The sequence below is a fragment of the Calidris pugnax genome, unplaced genomic scaffold (assembly GCF_001431845.1).
Source record: "Calidris pugnax isolate Ruff unplaced genomic scaffold, ASM143184v1 scaffold364, whole genome shotgun sequence".
NCBI lineage: Eukaryota > Metazoa > Chordata > Aves > Charadriiformes > Scolopacidae > Calidris > Calidris pugnax.
Window position 1 is genome coordinate 107,732 of NW_015091109.1, and position 18,731 is coordinate 126,462.

The window sequence follows — 18,731 nt, forward strand, 5'->3', positions numbered from 1 at the left end:
AAGCATCAGAGGGGTTTTGGCTGTTGTGCCAGGGTTTTACATTCACTGAAGTCAGTTCCAGCTTCTAGACAGTAGCTCAGAAAACTTTGGAGCACTCTTCTCTGTGAGAAAAGTCCTTCCCTGCCTTTCAGGAAAGATACAATACAATTAAGGTATAATGGTGGATAAGCAGTATTTGGCAGGTTTCTTCAAATAATGCATTATAGGAAAGATACAATACAATTAAGGTATATAATGGTGGATAAGCAATATTTGGCAGGTTTCTTCAAATAATGCATTATATGTTAAGCCTGGGCATGGTTCCAAATTTACATGTCACCAGAGACTTATGAAGAAGTTTCCTCAGAAACAAGTTAAAATAATAAAAGGTTAAATGCCCTGTGTATCTTAAACTACTTGCAATACTCAACTCTCAAATCCCTTTCAATATTTTCATTGTGAATCCTCTTAAGTACAACATATAATTAGAGATCTCTTTAGTAAATCTTTAAGTATTCATCAAGAGCTTCAGTTTCCCATGCAAATTAAAATATATGGGAGGGATGGGAAGGTAGGGAACACTTATTTCATGCCAAAACCCACCTTACAACAAAGTTACACACACTTGAGTTTTTATTCAGAACATTCACCTGTGCCACTTTAAGCTCCTCAGCAATGGCCTCATGTGCTTGTTCGTTCATCTCTGGGGGAATTGGCTCTTTCAAAATGTCATCCACCATCTCTCCGGAACACTGAAAATCTTCAGAATGATAATCTAAGATTTCTGGGCTGATTCGCGGCACTAGGCGAGATCTGAGCTGGTAAGCTTTTGTTGGAGTGGTTATGTTCTGTTACAAAGACACAAAGCAATCTTTATTTTAACTGTAAAATGGAATTAAGACTTTGTCTGGTATTGCATTTCATAGTTCTATAAGCAGAATGATGAAATGAAATGCTCAAAAGCTTTTTCAGATTTGTCATTTGATAACAGCAGCAGCACAATTATTTCAGAACAAAAAAGCAGGGTATCTGCTTTATCACATATGGATTACATGCCAGAACATTAGTTAGGTTAAGGGATCATCCAAATGAAACTCTGTTCTTACTACGAATGGTTTTAAATAAACTTATTCTCATACCTGAAGAGTTTCTCTGTGTAGCTTATGTAATTGAGAGACTTCTCGGCGCTTGTGTGCTTTGGTTGCCTCCAGAATGTTTTCGAGGTGTTGGTTTGCTTTCTGAAGGGACTGAAGTTCTGATTCCAGTTCCATATGCTTTTTCCTGTTTAGGAAATATTTCACTACTGTCAAAACCACTCCATCAGCGTGGCCTCCCATCAGTAAGAATAAGCTGCAGTATTGCCAGCGAGTAAAGCAAAGCTGAACTCTTGCCCAAACACTGAAATACATTATTTTGCAAAGAAAGCCACCACTGCGCTGTATTAAAAAGTTAAAAAAAAATATTAAAAAGTTAAGAAGCTTATTTGTGCTTGCATAATGAAGCAAGCAGATGGATAACTAAACTTGTCAGAAAAAAAATCCATTACACGGTAAGAAATAAGCTGAGAGCTCTGCAATTCCTTTTATGAGAAAGTGACATCACCCATACCAATATGGTTTTAAGCTTTTAAAATGTTATCCAGTTATATGAGAAGTCTGAACTGGTGCTTGCTAGGATTAAAGAAAATCCTTTAAAGATTTTTTTTTTCGTTAAGTGCTGCTCTGTTAAGATTATTTTGCCCTCTAAGAGTACTTTGACTGAAAACCAGCAGTTGAGCAGAAATTTAGGAATAATTTTTGTTAGGTATTTTGCAGAGCGACATGCTCTTACTGTGATAGGTGGCCTTACTGACATAATTATAGGGTCAAAGTCTACAGACAAAAGAAAATATACTATTTAATCTTTTGACAGTTTAATGCTATCACTTTCCCCTATGTTTTTAGCATTTTTAACAAAGCTTATGTAACAGAACAGAACTTTAGTTCTGACCGCTACTGGACAACAGAAAAATTACGTTTTTAGCATTTTTAACAAAACTTATGGAACAGAATAGAACTTCTGACCGCTACTGGACAACAGAAAAATTAGCAATACATTGATTTTGTGAAACTTAAATTTTACTCTTATCCAATTATGGCAAACAGTTACACTTGCAAGTCAAATTCAGCATCCAGTTATTCTGAAAATGGAAACAAGTTTAAAATTTGGTGAAATCCAGAGGTAAAACTAGAAGCTCAAAAGCACACTTCTGTTTGACTGCACTCCGCTACAAAAAAAGTCAGTAATTGATAATAAAAACGCATTCATACTATCAAGAAAGCAAGACATGCACAAAACATGGAATACATTAAATTGGAATATATCGAATGTGCAGGAAAATAATCAATATATGAACATTCAAATAAAACAATGAGTAATGATACAAGGTTGTTGAATTGATAAATGGAGTAGATAATAATATTACCATCTATAAAGTTCATAGGATTTGCTACATTGTTGAATTGATAAACAGAATAGATACCATCTATAAAGTTCATAGGATTTGCTACACAGAAATCTAAGGATAAAAATACTGATTTGTACAATTGACTGAATAAGCAAAAAGGAATTACAAAGCTACTTTGTAGAAAACAAAAAAAAGTGGGGAGGCAAAAATGGAAATATCTTGGGCCCAGTGCTTTTAGAATTACTCCTTAGATTCACTGAAATCGATAAAAAACACTGATGGTAGGTACAAGCTAAAAGAACCCCAGTAATTTTTTAAAAAAATCAGGTCCCTCTTGCCTTCCAGGTTCACATTGCATTTGCTGGAAATGCAATTTTTTTTTTTTTTTTCCCCCATCTCCAGTAACAGGAGCTGAATTTTTCAGAAATGGGTTTGATCAAGTTCAGTCACTGGCATGTATATATACATGTACAAACACACCCCCTCTTTATCTCATGTTTAGATGCCAAAGCAAATTGACATGAATGAAATGAACTGCTTCTGCCCCCTCTGCTCTGGCGAGGCCCCACCTGGAGAACTGTGTCCAGTTTTGGAGTCCTCAACACAGGAAGGACATGGGCCTGTTGGAAAGGCTCCATCAGAGGGCCACAAAAATGATCAGAGGGCTGGAGCAGCCTGGAGAAGAGAAGGCTCCGGGGACACCTTATAACGGCCTTTGAGTACCTAAAGGGGACCTACAGGAGAGTTTGGGAGGGGTCTTTATCAGGGAATCTAGTGATAGAACGAGGGGTAATGGTTTTAAATTGTAAGAGGGAAGATTTAGATTAGATATTAGGGAGAAATTCTTCACTGTGAGGGTGGTGAGACGCTGCAACAGGTTGCCCAGAGAAGTTGTGAATGGCCCATCCCTGGAAGTTCCAAAGGACGGGGGGTTGGAACTCAATGACCTTTAAGGTCCTTTCCAACTCCAACCATTCTATGATTATAACTGATGACACCATGTCTTTAACTTGAATTAAATCCCTGTTCCAGTAACAAGTCTCAAGATACTGGTATCATTGCCTTCTTGAACAACTTTGAAGTGCAAACAAAAAATTAACCAACAGGTTAGCCAAAATTTTCTGGGGTGCTTGGATTCTACATTTATATTGACTCAAACTTGCAGTTTTAAAGTTATTATATTAAAAACTACTGTTGCACTGAACCAAACACAAACCCCAAACCCATCAACTCTTTGTCACTGCTTCCATCTGTAATATTTCAGTTGCTGAAAAATACTTGCTCAACATGGACACTATGCCAAACTCTCCCTGTCCCATTAAGGAGGTGACTATCAGAATTCCAGGATATGTGCCACCACCTGCATGTTGTGAAGCGTTGTTTTGCATCTCAGCATAAAAAAGAGCCTTCAGAAAGACAAAGACATTTGCAACAGTGTAGACATGTCTACAGATTGCATTGTGATTGTTCCATAGTGTGAGAGTAACCGAGTTCAACAGGAACATACTCTACATGCCATTCTTCTTAACCTGGCACTGTCTTACATGCTAAGAACATAGTTAAGACTGTATTCAGGATCTGAGATTCACTTTTAAAAAAACATCAATATAAGTAATTATTTAATGATATTTCAAGACATTTATATACTGTTTTGTCTCACTTGGTTAGTTCTTTGAATTCTTCATATTCTTGTTTTGAACTTGCCAGTTCACTTTGAGTCTCTAGCAGGCGTGCTTTCAGCTTTTCAGATGCCAGTGAATTGCCTTCCACTGATAAGGTGGTAGAATATAAATGATGACCTAAAGAACAAACATACACCCTCTGAAATCACAGAGTAGCTCAAATATTGTTAAGTTTTACTAAAATGAAAGCATTTGTAGGCTTTTGAACAGCATAGCAGCAATTGAGATTGAAAAGGGTATTAGCAACAGTCCACGTGAAAACCAGTAATTAATATTACTCCAGTCTTTGCAACAACTAAGGACAATAATATGAGATTATGGTGTTCACAAGATGCACAAGAACCTCAAATTCCCTACTGCTGTATTCACTTAAAGGCCAATGTGAATAAAATGAAGTAAACCTGTTTTATCTGTCTTCAGGTATCACTTTGAAAAAGGCAAAAATACATCAGACAGACATTTTCAACACTACGCTGCACATAACAGGAATACAGCAAGCTTACTTAGCTGAGAAACATTAGCATAATTTTTACCTCCAGTATTTTTCTCTGTGGCTGAAGCTTCCAAAAAAGCTTTTTCGAGTTCTGCAATGGTCTGAGCATCAATTTCTTGGGCCTTTTTAACTGACTGTAAAGAACGAAGTCTTTTATTCTCCTCTCTGAGGTTATGGTTCTCCATGGCATACTTTGCAATTCGTGGGTGTTGCTCCATCTATGATAAGCAGTATTTTATTCAACAGTTTTGGTTTTCCAGACAATACAATACATAACTAGCTGTTGCTCTACTACCTTTAATAAGCATTAAATTGTAATAGACAAGGTTGGAGGGAAAGGAAAAAAACCACAAAGTATTTCCTGCAGTGGTTAAAACTGCCCCATTTTTTTTTTTTTTGCTCCCTTGCTCTCAAAAAAGACACTGGGTTTACATTTTATGTGTTTGTTCTTTTACTGGTAATAAAGCAGTAGAAGCTTTTCTTGCTGCTCTTGACATCCCTTTTCAGTTTCAACTTTGAGCTTTGGCTTTCTTAACACTGTCCCTGCATGCCATAGTCATGCTTCTGTAGTCCTTTAATGACTGTCCTGACTTTTCTACTGTTTTTTTTCCCCCCTTCACTTTGGAGCTCAGTTACGAGCCCCAGATTCAAGCTGGTCTTATAATACATCTACTCCTTTTTCCTACTTGTGCTCAGAAGAAATTGTTTATACAGATCTGCCTTCTCTCTTGAGCTTCTTTATTCTTCAGAACTGCCTCATAAATGGTACCACACCTACCAGACACCTGAATAACCCAAAGCTTTAAGATATGTACTTTGCTACTTGCCTTCCTCAGACAGCCCCAGGACAGCACCACCCCTGACTAGCCCATCTAGCATGTGCTATTACCCCTCAGAAACCCACTGTATTACTTGCATCCTGCTGTCTTTCCCTTTCAACAGATGTCACAGAGGTTAAAGTCTCCCATAAGAATGAGGATTTGTGATTTGGAGACTTCCTTGAGGTGCTTAAAGGAGACTTAGTCCTCTCTGCCTAACCCAGACCAGGTGGCCTGTAGCCATCTCCTACCAAGACATCACCCTTACTGGCCTTTCCTCTTATGCAAACCCACCCATTGCCCCTTCCATAGGGAAACTCCATGCATTTGAGATGCTCCTATAAAGGGATCCACCACCCATCCACCTTTTTTCTGCCTGGCTTTCCTAAAAAGCCTGTATCCACCCATCACAGAACTCCCATCGTGTGAGCTCTTCTCACAAAAGAAATTTGTTTTAAAAAGGAAAAGCTAAAGACTTACCTGTTCCCTGAGTGTGTGCAATTCCTCCCTCAATTCACTGAGGAGAGCATCTTGCTCTTTTGGCAGCAGACTTCCACCAGCCTCTTTATGTAATCTTTCCAAGCGAATAATATGGTCTTCGCGGAATTTAACTATCATTTTATTGGACTGAATAAATTTCTCCTTCTTGGCACACAGATCTTCTAGTTGAGCAATTTTTTCCAATAAATTCTTTGAAAGTAAATACACAGATCGACGGAAAAGCAACAGTTACACTAGGTGAATTTTTAAGGTGCATACATCACATTCACACACAAATAACGCAAAACTCAGTTAACAATAAGTTTGTGAATACACAGACTATCATTCATTTGGAGCAGAGATGTAGAGAGCAACAGTTCATACCAAGAAGCCAAATTAGACGCTATATTGCAAAAACTTAGAAGCTCCAGTATTCAGTTGCACCCCTGGAGTCCCTGTTTCAGTTCATTTCTTCAGTAAAAACCCCACAAAACATTTTGGATGATTGGATTGCCATAACATGAACCAAAGAACATTAAAATGGGGATGACTGGGAAGTCTGCTTCAAAAAACACGCTGTTGATCCAAACATCAAAGATGTGCTCAAAATAAAACACAAGTTTGCTCTGTTCAAAGTTTTGAACTACTTAAAACTAAAACATACTAAGAAAGCTATCCTATGGCTTGTCTGAATTCGAAATAAAACACAAGTTTGCTCTGTTCAAATTTTTGAACTACTTAAAAACTAAAAGAAAGCTATCCTATGGCTTGTCTGAATTCGAAAGATTTTATCTTAGATGTCATTTGTCTAGTTCCCTTATTACTAAACCTTATCATCTTTGGACAGAGTATTTTTATTCAAAAACAAAGAAAAATTATGAAGAGAGTCAGTTTCAATATGCTCTCATCCGACAGTACACAGAATACTTAGAACACTTAGAAATACTAGTGCTTTCTTACCTTAGACAGTACACAGAATACACTTAGAAATACTAGTGCTTTCTTACCTTCTTTTCATCTTCTGATTTCTCCCAGAACAACATTGCTTCAAGGAAGTTGTTCATGTAATTCGTGTTGTTCTTCCGTTTTTCAGCCACACCTGTAGGGTAAGTCAAAGAAACAAATGCCATATTTATTAAAATACCAGTTAACCAAGTTCTCCTAAATACATAACATGACAGTTGCGTGAAGAAAATTTAAATCAATTCTTCAAACAATATAATTCCTCTAGGATCATGTGCTGTACCCAGAGCAAAGAGGTTTAGGCTGTAAGTCTTAGTCACCTGCAAGTCCTGATAAAGAACAAAGTCATTATACATAATTGTATAATTAACAAAGTTGTTCAAGCATTAAATGGCTTTACGATGAACTTTAGTACAAGTAGAAGAATCAGTCTGTGCAGCTGAGTATATCTATAAAATGCAAAACCCCTCTGAAATTAATTTGATAATACTAAGCGATTATTGGCAATGTTATTAGTTTGTACATATTAAAAGTGGACTAACTGGTTTATGAGAAGGATATTCAGGAAAATAAGTGTGAATTAAGTGGATAATTAGTGATTTCATCTGGAAGGAAAGTGTCCATACGAGGGATTAAAAGGTCCTAACTAATCCACTTCAGAAATTAATTCAAAATAGCTCTTCTGAATATCCTCATGCAGGCAAAACTACTTATTTATAGAATACTAAACATCCTAGTATCTAGGAGCATAATAACTACCCTATTGTAATTTAATATATTAAAAAACACCATCGTGTTTTATAAGTAGCTAGTAAGCAGATCTCATATTTGTGTGATCAAATATCACAAACATAATTTAACCGCATAGATTAAACACAGCTCTAATCTATTAGGTTCTGCATAAAACCTCTCTTCAGTGTTTAAACGTAATCTGCTTTTCCTCAGAACTCTGTCACAGGTCTAACAACATTTTTGAGCCCTCTCTTGATACTGGTGTATTCACAGACAGTGATTCAGTGTCCCACATAATCACTGACATGTTTTTACTGGTTAAATGTGCATGCTCACAAAGAAATAATTTTTCCTTAGGAAAACTCAACCACAGATGCTTTATATTACATAAGTCTTTAATTTCTGTAGTAACTTCTATTTCTTGGCAAGGTCAGGATAACAATGGGAGTTACGAGACCACGTCTACTACCTGGTAATCAAACAGTATAAGGTAAAGCATTTCAGTGAAACACATACATAGTAGAAAGCTGTGCTGGGATCAGTATTGCAGATACAACAGCCTAGGGAAAAGCTGCTGGAAGGAAAAGAATTACACATTGATAATAACCCCATTACCACCTTACATTGAAATTTATCTTTTACTGAAAGATAAATATCTTTTATCAGAGCGCTGGAGCACCTCTGCTATGAAGACAGGCTGAGAGAGTTGGGATTGTTCAGCCTGAAGAAGAGAAGGCTCCAGGGATACCTTACAGCAGCCTTCCAGTACCTGAAAGGGGCTATAGGAGAGATGGGGAGGGATCTTTGTCAGGGAGTGGAGCAATAGGACAAGGGGTAATGGTTTAAATTGAAAGAGGGGAGATTTAGATTAGATACCAGAAAGAATTCTTTCCTGTGAGGGTGGTGAGACACTGGAACAGGTTGCCCAAAGGAGCTGTGGCTGCCCCATCCCTGGAGGGGTTCAAGGCCAGGCTGGATGGGGCTTGGAGCAACCTGGTCTGGTGGGAGGTGTCCCTGCCCAGGGCAGGGGGGTTAGAACTCGATCTTTAAGGTCCCTTCCAACTCTAACCATTCTATGATCCTGTGATCCTTCTTCCTGAAGGGGCAGAAGGGGAAGAAGAGGAGGAAAAAAGAAAATAAATCCAATCCTGAGCTTAAAAAGAATGCGGATTCAATGAGAATTATCAACACCACAGTGTTCTCCCTCCAGCCTGAATGTACAAGCAATCCCTTGTAAACTGTTGGTTATTCAAAGCATTAGGCAGTGTACCTCTTATGGACTGGAAGTGTATTCTAGGTGTTCCAGAATAAAAACATAACCCTGGACACAAACTTATGAAAAGGAAGAAAATAAAATCACATTAACAATTTCTGCAAAATATTAGATACAAATACAAACAATGGGATCTGTAAGAAAAATGCAACCTCTGTAGGTCAGTCCCTACAAAAGTACTAATTGTTCAGAAACTTAATGAATTACATAAGGCTCCAACACTCCAGGCAAATAAGTAGCAAGTTCTCTCTCCCCTCACCCCCAACTCTTACCTTGTGAGACAGAAATACCATGCATTGATGGCACTGAAGTAAGCTGAGCAAGCTGCTCTTTCAACTTTTTGACCTCAGCTTGCAGTTGGCTCACATTTCCCTGTGTGTCTTCATTTATCACAGCCTTTCATAAATTAAGAGAAAAATTAAGGGAAAATTAGGAAGAGGTACAAATAAAAAAAAAATCTTATATTTTATAGGATATAAAAAAAAGTAAAAATTGCATAACAACAAAACTGCTGAGAAGTTTTCTAAGTTAGGAAAGGAAGAACTCATGGAAAAAGCACTGGTTTCTCAGTAAACAAATCACTGAGTTTGATTGAGTTTGCCCTTCAGCTAAAAATATTGGTTAAAAAATTCAGTGTTTTCTCTGGAGCTTTTTTGACCAGGAAAGCTAAACAGCACACAAAGGCAGTAGTTTCCAGCCAGATGCCAACATACATTCAAAACTCACTCAGGAGAAACTTCATTTTGGGATTTAGCATATATAAAAACTAGATCCACTAAAATACTATTGAATCTAATTTTTTTAATGACAATTTTAATTTTTACTACAGATTTACTTACTTTTTCCAGTGAAGTGCTCAAAGAACAAGAAATGAACACACACTATTATCAGCTACTACCTAGTCCCCAGCTGTTGTACTCTATTCATAATCAAAAGCAAACAAGTTGTTTACAAAAACCATTTACTACAAACATTTAGGAAAGCAAATTTAGGTTTTTCAAATAAGTTTAGTTATTTAAATTAGCAAAAGCACAAGAATATTTCAATGAAGTTATCCTGTTTGCAGATGTGCAGTTAAAATGACAAGAGATTGTTTGTTGCAACAATAAAGACATTGGATAACTCTCTTACCTTGTTTTTAATCAACTTTGCTCGTTGGGCAAAATTAAGGGTGGACAGTGTTTCGCCAAAACACCTGGATCCTGGATGAACATTTGCAATTATGCATGTTTTTGCATTACCACCAAGGGAATCCTATGTAAAAACATAGAAGTTATATTTATTTGCATAGTTTTGGCTACAGGAGGAAGCCATCACCTAAAAGCTACTGTGTATAACTTCGAACAAACTGTATAAGGGGTTTTATTTAACAAAATCTCCATGCTTCTTACATTTCTGAAATTTTAGTTCAGACATGGGTAAAAAGGATGTGACTGTAAATAAAGACTTTATTTGGGTTTTCAAAAGCCTGATTCTACATCACTAATCAACAATTTGAGATATTGGTTACAGTTGAACAGCGGGAAGATGAAAAAAAAAAACCAACAGGGAATAAAGTAGATATTTCACTTGAATTTTGGTCATCAGCAGATCATTCGCACTATTTTGAACATCCTCCAGCCTGTCAATTGTTCCAGCCTATCTGCTGGTGGCAACTGCCAAACAAACTAAATCACAAACCAAGATTCTTGACCAAGGATATAAAAAGAACCTCTCCCTTTTACATGCATGTCTTCAAATAAATCCATGCTGTTAGATACATAGCTCTCAAATCTCTGGAGAGGGCAGCAGTTGTGCTTAAGACTCTGGAGGTGTGCAAGGCCAGGCTGGATGGAGCTTTGGGCAACCTGGTTTAGTGGGAGGTGTCCCTGCCCATGGCAGGGGGCTTGGAACTTGATGATCTTGAAGGGCCCCTTCCAACTCTAACCATTCTATGATTCTGCTACGAAATAGCCCCCAAGTCTCAATGACTTTGTCTAGTACAGAAGGTCATGTCTGTGGATTTCTTTACAGTACAACCACCTTACAAAGACCCCAAACACTTAAAGTCAGAGCTCACACACAGTTGCAATTCTCTTCCAATTTCTATGTATTTTGGGTTGCATTGAAAGGACATAATTCTTCAGAGGTTCACAATTCTAAGATATACATGGAACAGGGATGGAATTTTTTGGAAATTTTGCTGTGATCACAAAAATGCTGTGTTGTAACACAAATATTATGTGTAAGTACTATATTATACTACAAAAATATATTACAGATATTATTTATTGCTGTTCACAGAATTTTGGCGAGTGCTGGCCACCAATAAATCTTTGACTGCTTCCATCTTTGTTTTCTGTTACCAAAATACTGTGTTGTAACACAAATATTATGTGTAAGTACTATATTATACTACAAAAATATATTACAGATATTATTTATTGCTGTTCACAGAATTTTGGCGAGTGCTGGCCACCAATAAATCTTTGACTGCTTCCATCTTTGTTTTCTGTTCATCTTGAAAAAAGCCCATAAGCTATCAGAAAACTGTAAATTCATCCAATTATTAACATCTTACCAACACTTAGCACATATAGGCTAATTGTGTAAATCTTGTCAAACATTTCAACACATCTCTAAATACTACATTGTGATACATGGTATTTCCAAAATTATAGGGATTAAAACATATGCTTATTTTTCCTTTAAATTTGCAAATATAAGGAGATTATGAGCATTAATTTCTTGTCTTCAGTTAACAGTAATAAATCCCCTGGAAGTCTGTTTAGGTAAAAACAAGTTTTTAAATGTTGCGAGTTCAGCTTTGTAGAGTAAAACAAAAAAAACCAACCCAAACAAATATTTTTTTCTACACCCCAAGTAGCATGTAAAATCCAGAGCATATACATTACCCTTAACAGAAAAGTGAGCTTGGAATCCCGGTAACAAATGTGTCTCTGTTTTCCATTACCCACATCAACAAGTGCTGTGATTACTTGGCCCAGGCAACTTAGTGATCGATTTATGTTACCTGCTTCCTGGAAAAAAAAAAAAAAAAAAAAAAACCAGAAAAAAGGTGAATAGATTTGTTGGATGGAAGAGGGCAGTAGATCTGAAAGCAGAAAGATGCTACAGATATTACAGAACTAACCTTCAACCTCAGTCCTTCTGTGTGGGTGTCTTTCTGTCTCTCAGATCCTGCCAAGTCTACCAGGTTGAGCAGGGAAGACCGAATGTTAACAACCTCATTGTTTTTCTCCATGGATTCCACTGTGATAGTGAAAACTGCATGAGATCTTGAGGACTCTCTGTTCATTGAGGTTGATGCTACACGACGGTTTCTCCAGCCCGTAGTTAACACCTAAGCATGAAAAAGACATCAAATAATATCAAGTATCTCAGACTGTACTGAGTATTTACATACAGGTGACAAAGAGTAGTAAGCATATTTCTGTGTAACAGCTTTCAAAAATCCTAAGGACAAGGATTTTTTTTTACTTTTTTTTCCCCCAATAGAACTATTGTAGAAGTGAAAAAATATAGCTACAGTCCATCTCAATAAAACCACCAATTATAATATTCACTTCTTTCCTTCAAGAGTTCCATTGCTGTTTGAAAGCATAACTTATCCAATACTGGTGGATGTTAGTTATACATAAGGAAAAAAAAATAAATTTCAAGTCACAGAAGTACTATGTGTACGTGTGTCATTCCTGGAGAAATAAACCTGACAATTACTGGAACACACATGCTGCCTAATTAGCAGATGTAGCTTTGTGTCACTATTTCAGCGACGTGCAGGGCAAGCATTAGAGAAAGATTACTGTAATTGCAATTCATATATTCCATACTCCAGAACTACAGGATTTCTTACATGTGTGGGGTAGTCAGGAAGCATTTCCTAGAAACAGCTTTTTACACTGTTTTTTGGAGATGGAGATAGGAGAAGAGGGTGTCACAGACACTGTGCAAAAAAAATATGTGCTTTCATCAAAAGGGAATATTTATCAATAAGCATCAAGGTAAATAGTCCAAACATTAAAAAATGACAAAAAAATACCTGGTACGCTTCAGCTGCAGATGACAACACCTGTTCAACAGCACCATCAACAAAGACTCCCTTCTTGATGTGTTCTCTGAGAAAGAGTCCAGCTGAAGCAGAATCTAGCAAGTCAAATATCTGTTCATTGTAGATTTCGATAAATGAGCATTTGCAGAGAAAACTCTTTCCATTGCCAGCCTGAAAAACACAGTAATTTACACTATAAACAGATTGGTTACACGAAGTCTGGCATTGTATGGCAGCGAGTATCTTTTTATACATATCTAAAGCTACTCGTTTGCATAAGTATTCTGCATACTGTATATATCTGATGCCCAGATGACAACCGACACCCAGAAACCTAGATGCATTTTTAGACTCAAAATACAAGCAAGCTTGTGTCTGAAGAAAGTGTACTATAATTTCGCAGCGTACAGGACACAAGTGTTCCCCATTAATAAATTTGATGCAATAGACAGCAATAATCCTGGAAACTTCAATTGCTCCACACCGGGCTCACCAAACAGCCTTAGCTAATCTTTAACAGGAGAGGTTACTTTGACCGCAGTAATAAGTATAAAATAAACGTACCTTTTCTTTTTCACGTTCAATTAGAAAAAATAAGTATTCAAAGCTCCGTGGAATTACACCTCTCAGGCAGTGAGTGAAATTATCAGAATCAGATGGTCCTAAAGAGATTTTTAATTAAAAAAAAATTAATTAATACTACTCAAGAATAACGGTTGATCTTTTCAAGATGTCATTACAGAAGACTTCAGCAACAGGGTTTTATCAGTTTATGGCAAAACCACAGAAGACATGCAATAAAATCAAATTTCAAGATCTAAGGTAGCATTCCATAATCAGCTTTATACGTAGTCTAAATGATGCTTGTGAAAGTTTATTTTACCTTGTCCATAGGTTACCAAGGTCTGAAATAGTGTAAACTACTTCAACTTCCATAGAAAGCATGTACTCAATACAGCTACTTGAGCCTTGGTTTGAGGAACCAGAAGGATGGGGTAATTTGGCCCCATGACTAATTAATATCTATGTAGTCCTTGAAAACACATCAAAGTGGTTTTGGTTATTTCCGTAACTTTCTAATGTCAAGTACAATATTAATGCATTTAAAATCACCAGCGTATGAAGAACAAGATTACACAGGGATCCCTTTGTATACAGAGAGGCTTTAAATTACTAATTGGGGAGGAATCAGTTATTTTTAAAAACTCACTGTATTTTATCATAGAAAAATAGTCTAAGGGTTTTCCACACATGCAAGTGATATCAGCCAAACAGGGAAACCAGTACAAAACTCATTTTTGAGAAAATTTAGCATTTGATTTAATTGAGAAGCTTCTCCCCTGTTAGAAACAGAAACTCTGCATCTTCAAAAAGAGTACATATACTTCACTCTTTTAATATAAAGCAAGAACTGTACTGAGCACGTCACCATTTCTTATAATCGTAAAGTTACCAGCAGGAAGACAATTCTAAATCATCTCTGGTGTTTAAGCAAGACAACATTTCAATTCAAGACAAAAAACCAATAAGAAACCACTGAAAGATTGAGCTCTCTCATCCACTTACCCATCATAGTAAAGGTTTTTCCTGACCCAGTTTGGCCACTAAAAAAAAAAAAAAAAAAAAAGTCAGATAAAGCTTTATTCTGGCTCTTAATTTTTTATTAATCTGCATCGTTTAAGGAGAGCTTGTAGCTTAAAATGAAAAAAAAAAATAAAAAATGAAGATTAAAAAAGAGAGGCAAGCTGAGAAATCAGAGAGCTAAAAAGGTATAAAAATAGAATAGCAAATTTGACCATGAAATTCTGTTAGATAAATCACCTTTTTTGGCCCCCATCACCCACCATTTTCCTTCCTTTTTTCTATTGGAAAGGGAAATAGTGGGACTTAGCATTAAAATATATACATTAAACTATTTTTTGGGTCAAACTTCTACGTTTTCTGTCACTCACTAGTGCATGTAAACCTAAAACGAGAACAATACTTTTAAGTTCAATATATCTTTTTTTTTCCTAGCAGTAGTTATTAATCAGGCTAGAGAAACTTCAGGGCAACCTCACTTCATTTTTCCACATTTGTATATTTTAACAAAGTCAACTTCCCTTCAGTTTTGCAAATGCTGTGATAGGCTAAAAAACCCCAGTAAGGTTTTGATTAGATCAGTCTTTCAAGTTAGCATTTTTGACCAAAGTGCTTACTCAGTTTTCAAAATGAAAAAAATATTGAGAGTTAATATAATGATATTCATGCTACTAGTCATGGATATATTTCTACCTTCAAAAATATTTTGAAAGTTAAAATTATCATTCATGAGTTTTCCCACAGGCAGCTAAGACTCACTAAAGAGTTGAGCTGGCCAAATATAAAGTTAAAGCTATTTTCATTCCATTTTACTATGGACATACTGAAAACAACCAGCTTTCTCTTTAACAGTACACCACCACCTTAAGTTTTTAGACAAAAAATAGTAAAATTGAAATGAGTTACAATCCACATTATTGACCTTAAGTGTTAGAAGCATAATACCTACAAATAGATTGCTCTGAAAGAGGAATAAGAAGTACTCTTCAGTATTGCAGAAATATTATCTTGGGCTGCACTAATGAAGCATTTTGAAAGTTTCCTTAACATGAAGGCAGCTCTGGCACTTAAAACCACAACTACTTCTTAACACAATCACCTCAAATGTTGCAACAGCTATGAAATACCATTATGTGACTTACTAGGCAAAGATGGTTCCATTGTAGCCATTCATACAAGATTCGACAATATTTTTGGCCACACTTGAGAACACTGACTCCTAGGGACAAGGGAAAGAGAAGGCACTTGACATCAGTTATTTCAGCATCTCTTCTATCGGTATTTTCTATGCCATAACTTTATAATGTATAAAATAGATGCATTCTTTATAGTTAGACACATATCATGACCCCCCGGAATTCTCACAGCAAAACAACGCATCCTAAGCCATTGTGACAGAAATCACTCCCTCCCTCTGAAAAATTTTATTCTTTGTTGATAACTGTAAGAAAAATAATAAAATCGTGACAGAAATTACTCCCTCCCTCTGAAAAAAATTTATTCCTTGTTGATAACTGTAAGAAAAATAATAAAATTCAGCATCATAGTGATGACTTTGTAATACATATTATGTTAATTTTGGTGCAGAGGTTTTGATTACATTGTGTGGTTTATACAATCAGAAGGTAAACACTGAGCCTATGACACTCATCAAATCTAGGTAACTTTCAACATTTGCCACTGCACACTCAACAAATCTGCACAACTGTTATTAGCCTCATCTATTTTCACGTATTTCTCTTAGGCCTGCAAGAAAAGCCTCGCTACAAACAGTGGACTACAGTGGGTGGGGGTTCTGGGGGTGGTGGTGTTGGTTTGGTTTTGTTAAACAAGTTAAATGGCATTGAAGTCTCAGAGGAATTGAAATTGTGTTCAGAATTTCAAACACGATATTATTGAAGATTAAATTGCCAGTATTACCTGTCCCAGGTGAACAACACATATGTTTAAAAGGCAAATGTATAAGAAGGAAATATAACTAATAGAATATAAACTCGTAAGTTTCTAACATACAAATTGCACGTTTAATATCAGTTACTGAATAACAGCTACTTTTATACCTTTGTCTCAACAGAGGGGGTTATTTCTTGTATATGGTGCTACTGTAACATTTACAAATAGACGTTTCAATTTTAATGCAACCTTTAATTAAATTAATTAACAATTAAAAATACATTAAAACTATTAGATAGCAGAATTTAGTGCAACGTTTCTGTACTATAACTGCATACTACCATTCCAACTACTGTAAAAAATAAGACCTAAGGCATTACATCTTTAGAAAGGTTTAGTGTAGCAACTGCCAAAATTTTGGGGAAAACTGCAACACCATTATGAGATTCAGGAAGTTATTACCTGTGTTGTTTCCATATTTGCAACATAATCAAAAGTAAAGATCTTTGGCTCAGGCTTTGAATGCAGACGGATGGTATTTGATGACAGGACAGATAAACACAAGCCTTGATCTCCATCGTTCAACGCAGCTCCCTCCGAAGGAGGACGTACCCTTACGTAAACTTTGATTGCATCACCTTCAACACTAAATGAATATTTATGCATTAGATTACTTCGAAATAGATCTGTCAGCTCTTTGATAAAATTAAATCACACAAATCAGATTAAGCATGCGAAGTCACACAACACAAAGGCACTACTTATAGCTGGACACATCAATTCATTATAAGTCAAAGATTTATTAAAGGTAGAAAAGCTGCAGATTTAAAACCAACGCTAAGTTGGTGGAATCTATTGCTGTTGCATTTAACTTCAGCTCTAAAAGAACACATTTCACAGTGAACTTGAGATAACATAAAAACAGTGTTACAATAAAGGTTTTGGTAGTTTCCAAGACTACAGGCTTCAATCATCCTTCTTACTACTAGAAGCTATAAATGACTTTACAAATAGAGCAGGTGATGCTACAATTCCAGCAAGAAAGTTACTAGCATTTTTCTTTGCTGCTTGCAAGGGAAATAATCGATTCTTGATCCATGGGTCCAATAAAGTATAGCAGCACCTACATCTAAAAGGTTCCTAACCTATTTAATCAGATTTATCAGTGGATGCACCAGTAAATTTAGCTTGAATAAGCAGTTCTGCATTATTATTATATTAAATTTTTGAGGAGTTTTGGAATAAATACCAATACACCTATGTAATATTAAGAATTAAATTCTTACGTGAAGTGGCAGCAAACTTGGATATACTTTACTTAATTCTTTCCCAAAGAGCAGTTACAGCACAAGGGTGTTGTAACTATTATTGATTTTTACTTTCAGTAAACAAGAGAAAGAAACAGAATAGTTTTAAAAGTGGGGGAAGGACTTCAGGACTGAAATGTGGGGCTGAGGAGGCTAAAAAAAAGGAACAGGAAGCATCTGAGAAAGGGAAGATGTTATACCAGATTTAAGACAACTCACTAACTTGCTGAATATTTTTTCATTAGATAATATCAGTTGTGGCAGAAGCTGTTTATATGTGGAGGGCTTTTTTTTTTTTTAGCTTAGGACTTCCTCGTAGAATTGAAATTCCTCATGGAATATCTCTTCAGAGAAATTCTGGAGTCCAGCTGCAGAGTTAGTGGACAAATGAGAATTTACTGCACGGCAGCATGCCAACAGGAATCTGATGCCTCAGAGCAACACTTTTATTAAGAAAAGTATATTTTTAAAACCTATAAGGAAGTTCAGAAGCAACAGCAATAACCTTGTGCAGGAAAACACTGAAAAGAAAAGAACCTTTAAATTATGGTAAAGAGTTATATTAGGTTTCTTTGCACCTTTTGTGTAATGTGATTATTCATATATGGAAACTGGCCAATACTACTTTACCTTGGTGAGTTCAACGAAGGTAATGCAGATTCGCGTAAATCTCCTATAAAAGTGAAACATGGACAAAGATTAAACAAGATAAAGTTAATGCTCAAAATACCCCATTTAAATAGAAAATACTGTAAGCAGTGCTGAGTGAGATAAATGGAGAGCCTTATAAATATCCGTTTCTCATGCATGAACTGCACAAAAATATTTAGTAACTATCTTCCTTTGACAGAAAGTTTGCAGTTTCTGAGAAAGATAGAGAAAGCTCCAGTCCCACAATGTAAACATGCACACGTGTGTAAATGTATGTGCAATGAGCAATCTCTTAAACTAATGCACATAAGATTTTGCAGATGTTTTGAAGAATTAGGAATATAAATGTTAATAATATTATATGTTGCCATTCTGTTTTAAA

General features: G+C 36.1%; 1 protein-coding gene across 1 annotated transcript in view; it reads right to left on the minus strand.

Moving 5' to 3' along the window:
- KIF15 (kinesin family member 15) overlaps positions 1 to 17,057 on the minus strand; it is a 34,810-nt gene extending 17,753 nt beyond the window's left edge. Inside the window, exons 1-15 of the mRNA XM_014958033.1 lie at positions 16,854 to 17,057; positions 15,641 to 15,717; positions 14,484 to 14,521; positions 13,482 to 13,579; positions 12,909 to 13,088; positions 12,000 to 12,209; positions 11,761 to 11,886; positions 9,998 to 10,120; positions 9,139 to 9,262; positions 6,906 to 6,997; positions 5,899 to 6,108; positions 4,641 to 4,818; positions 4,086 to 4,224; positions 1,119 to 1,260; positions 630 to 827 (exon numbers count right to left, since the gene is read on the minus strand). Of these exons, the coding sequence (XP_014813519.1) occupies positions 630 to 827; positions 1,119 to 1,260; positions 4,086 to 4,224; positions 4,641 to 4,818; positions 5,899 to 6,108; positions 6,906 to 6,997; positions 9,139 to 9,262; positions 9,998 to 10,120; positions 11,761 to 11,886; positions 12,000 to 12,209; positions 12,909 to 13,088; positions 13,482 to 13,579; positions 14,484 to 14,521; positions 15,641 to 15,717; positions 16,854 to 17,057 (2,139 nt within the window). The remainder of the gene's footprint in view (positions 1 to 629; positions 828 to 1,118; positions 1,261 to 4,085; positions 4,225 to 4,640; positions 4,819 to 5,898; positions 6,109 to 6,905; positions 6,998 to 9,138; positions 9,263 to 9,997; positions 10,121 to 11,760; positions 11,887 to 11,999; positions 12,210 to 12,908; positions 13,089 to 13,481; positions 13,580 to 14,483; positions 14,522 to 15,640; positions 15,718 to 16,853) is intronic.
- Between the last annotated feature and the right edge of the window lie 1,674 nt (positions 17,058 to 18,731).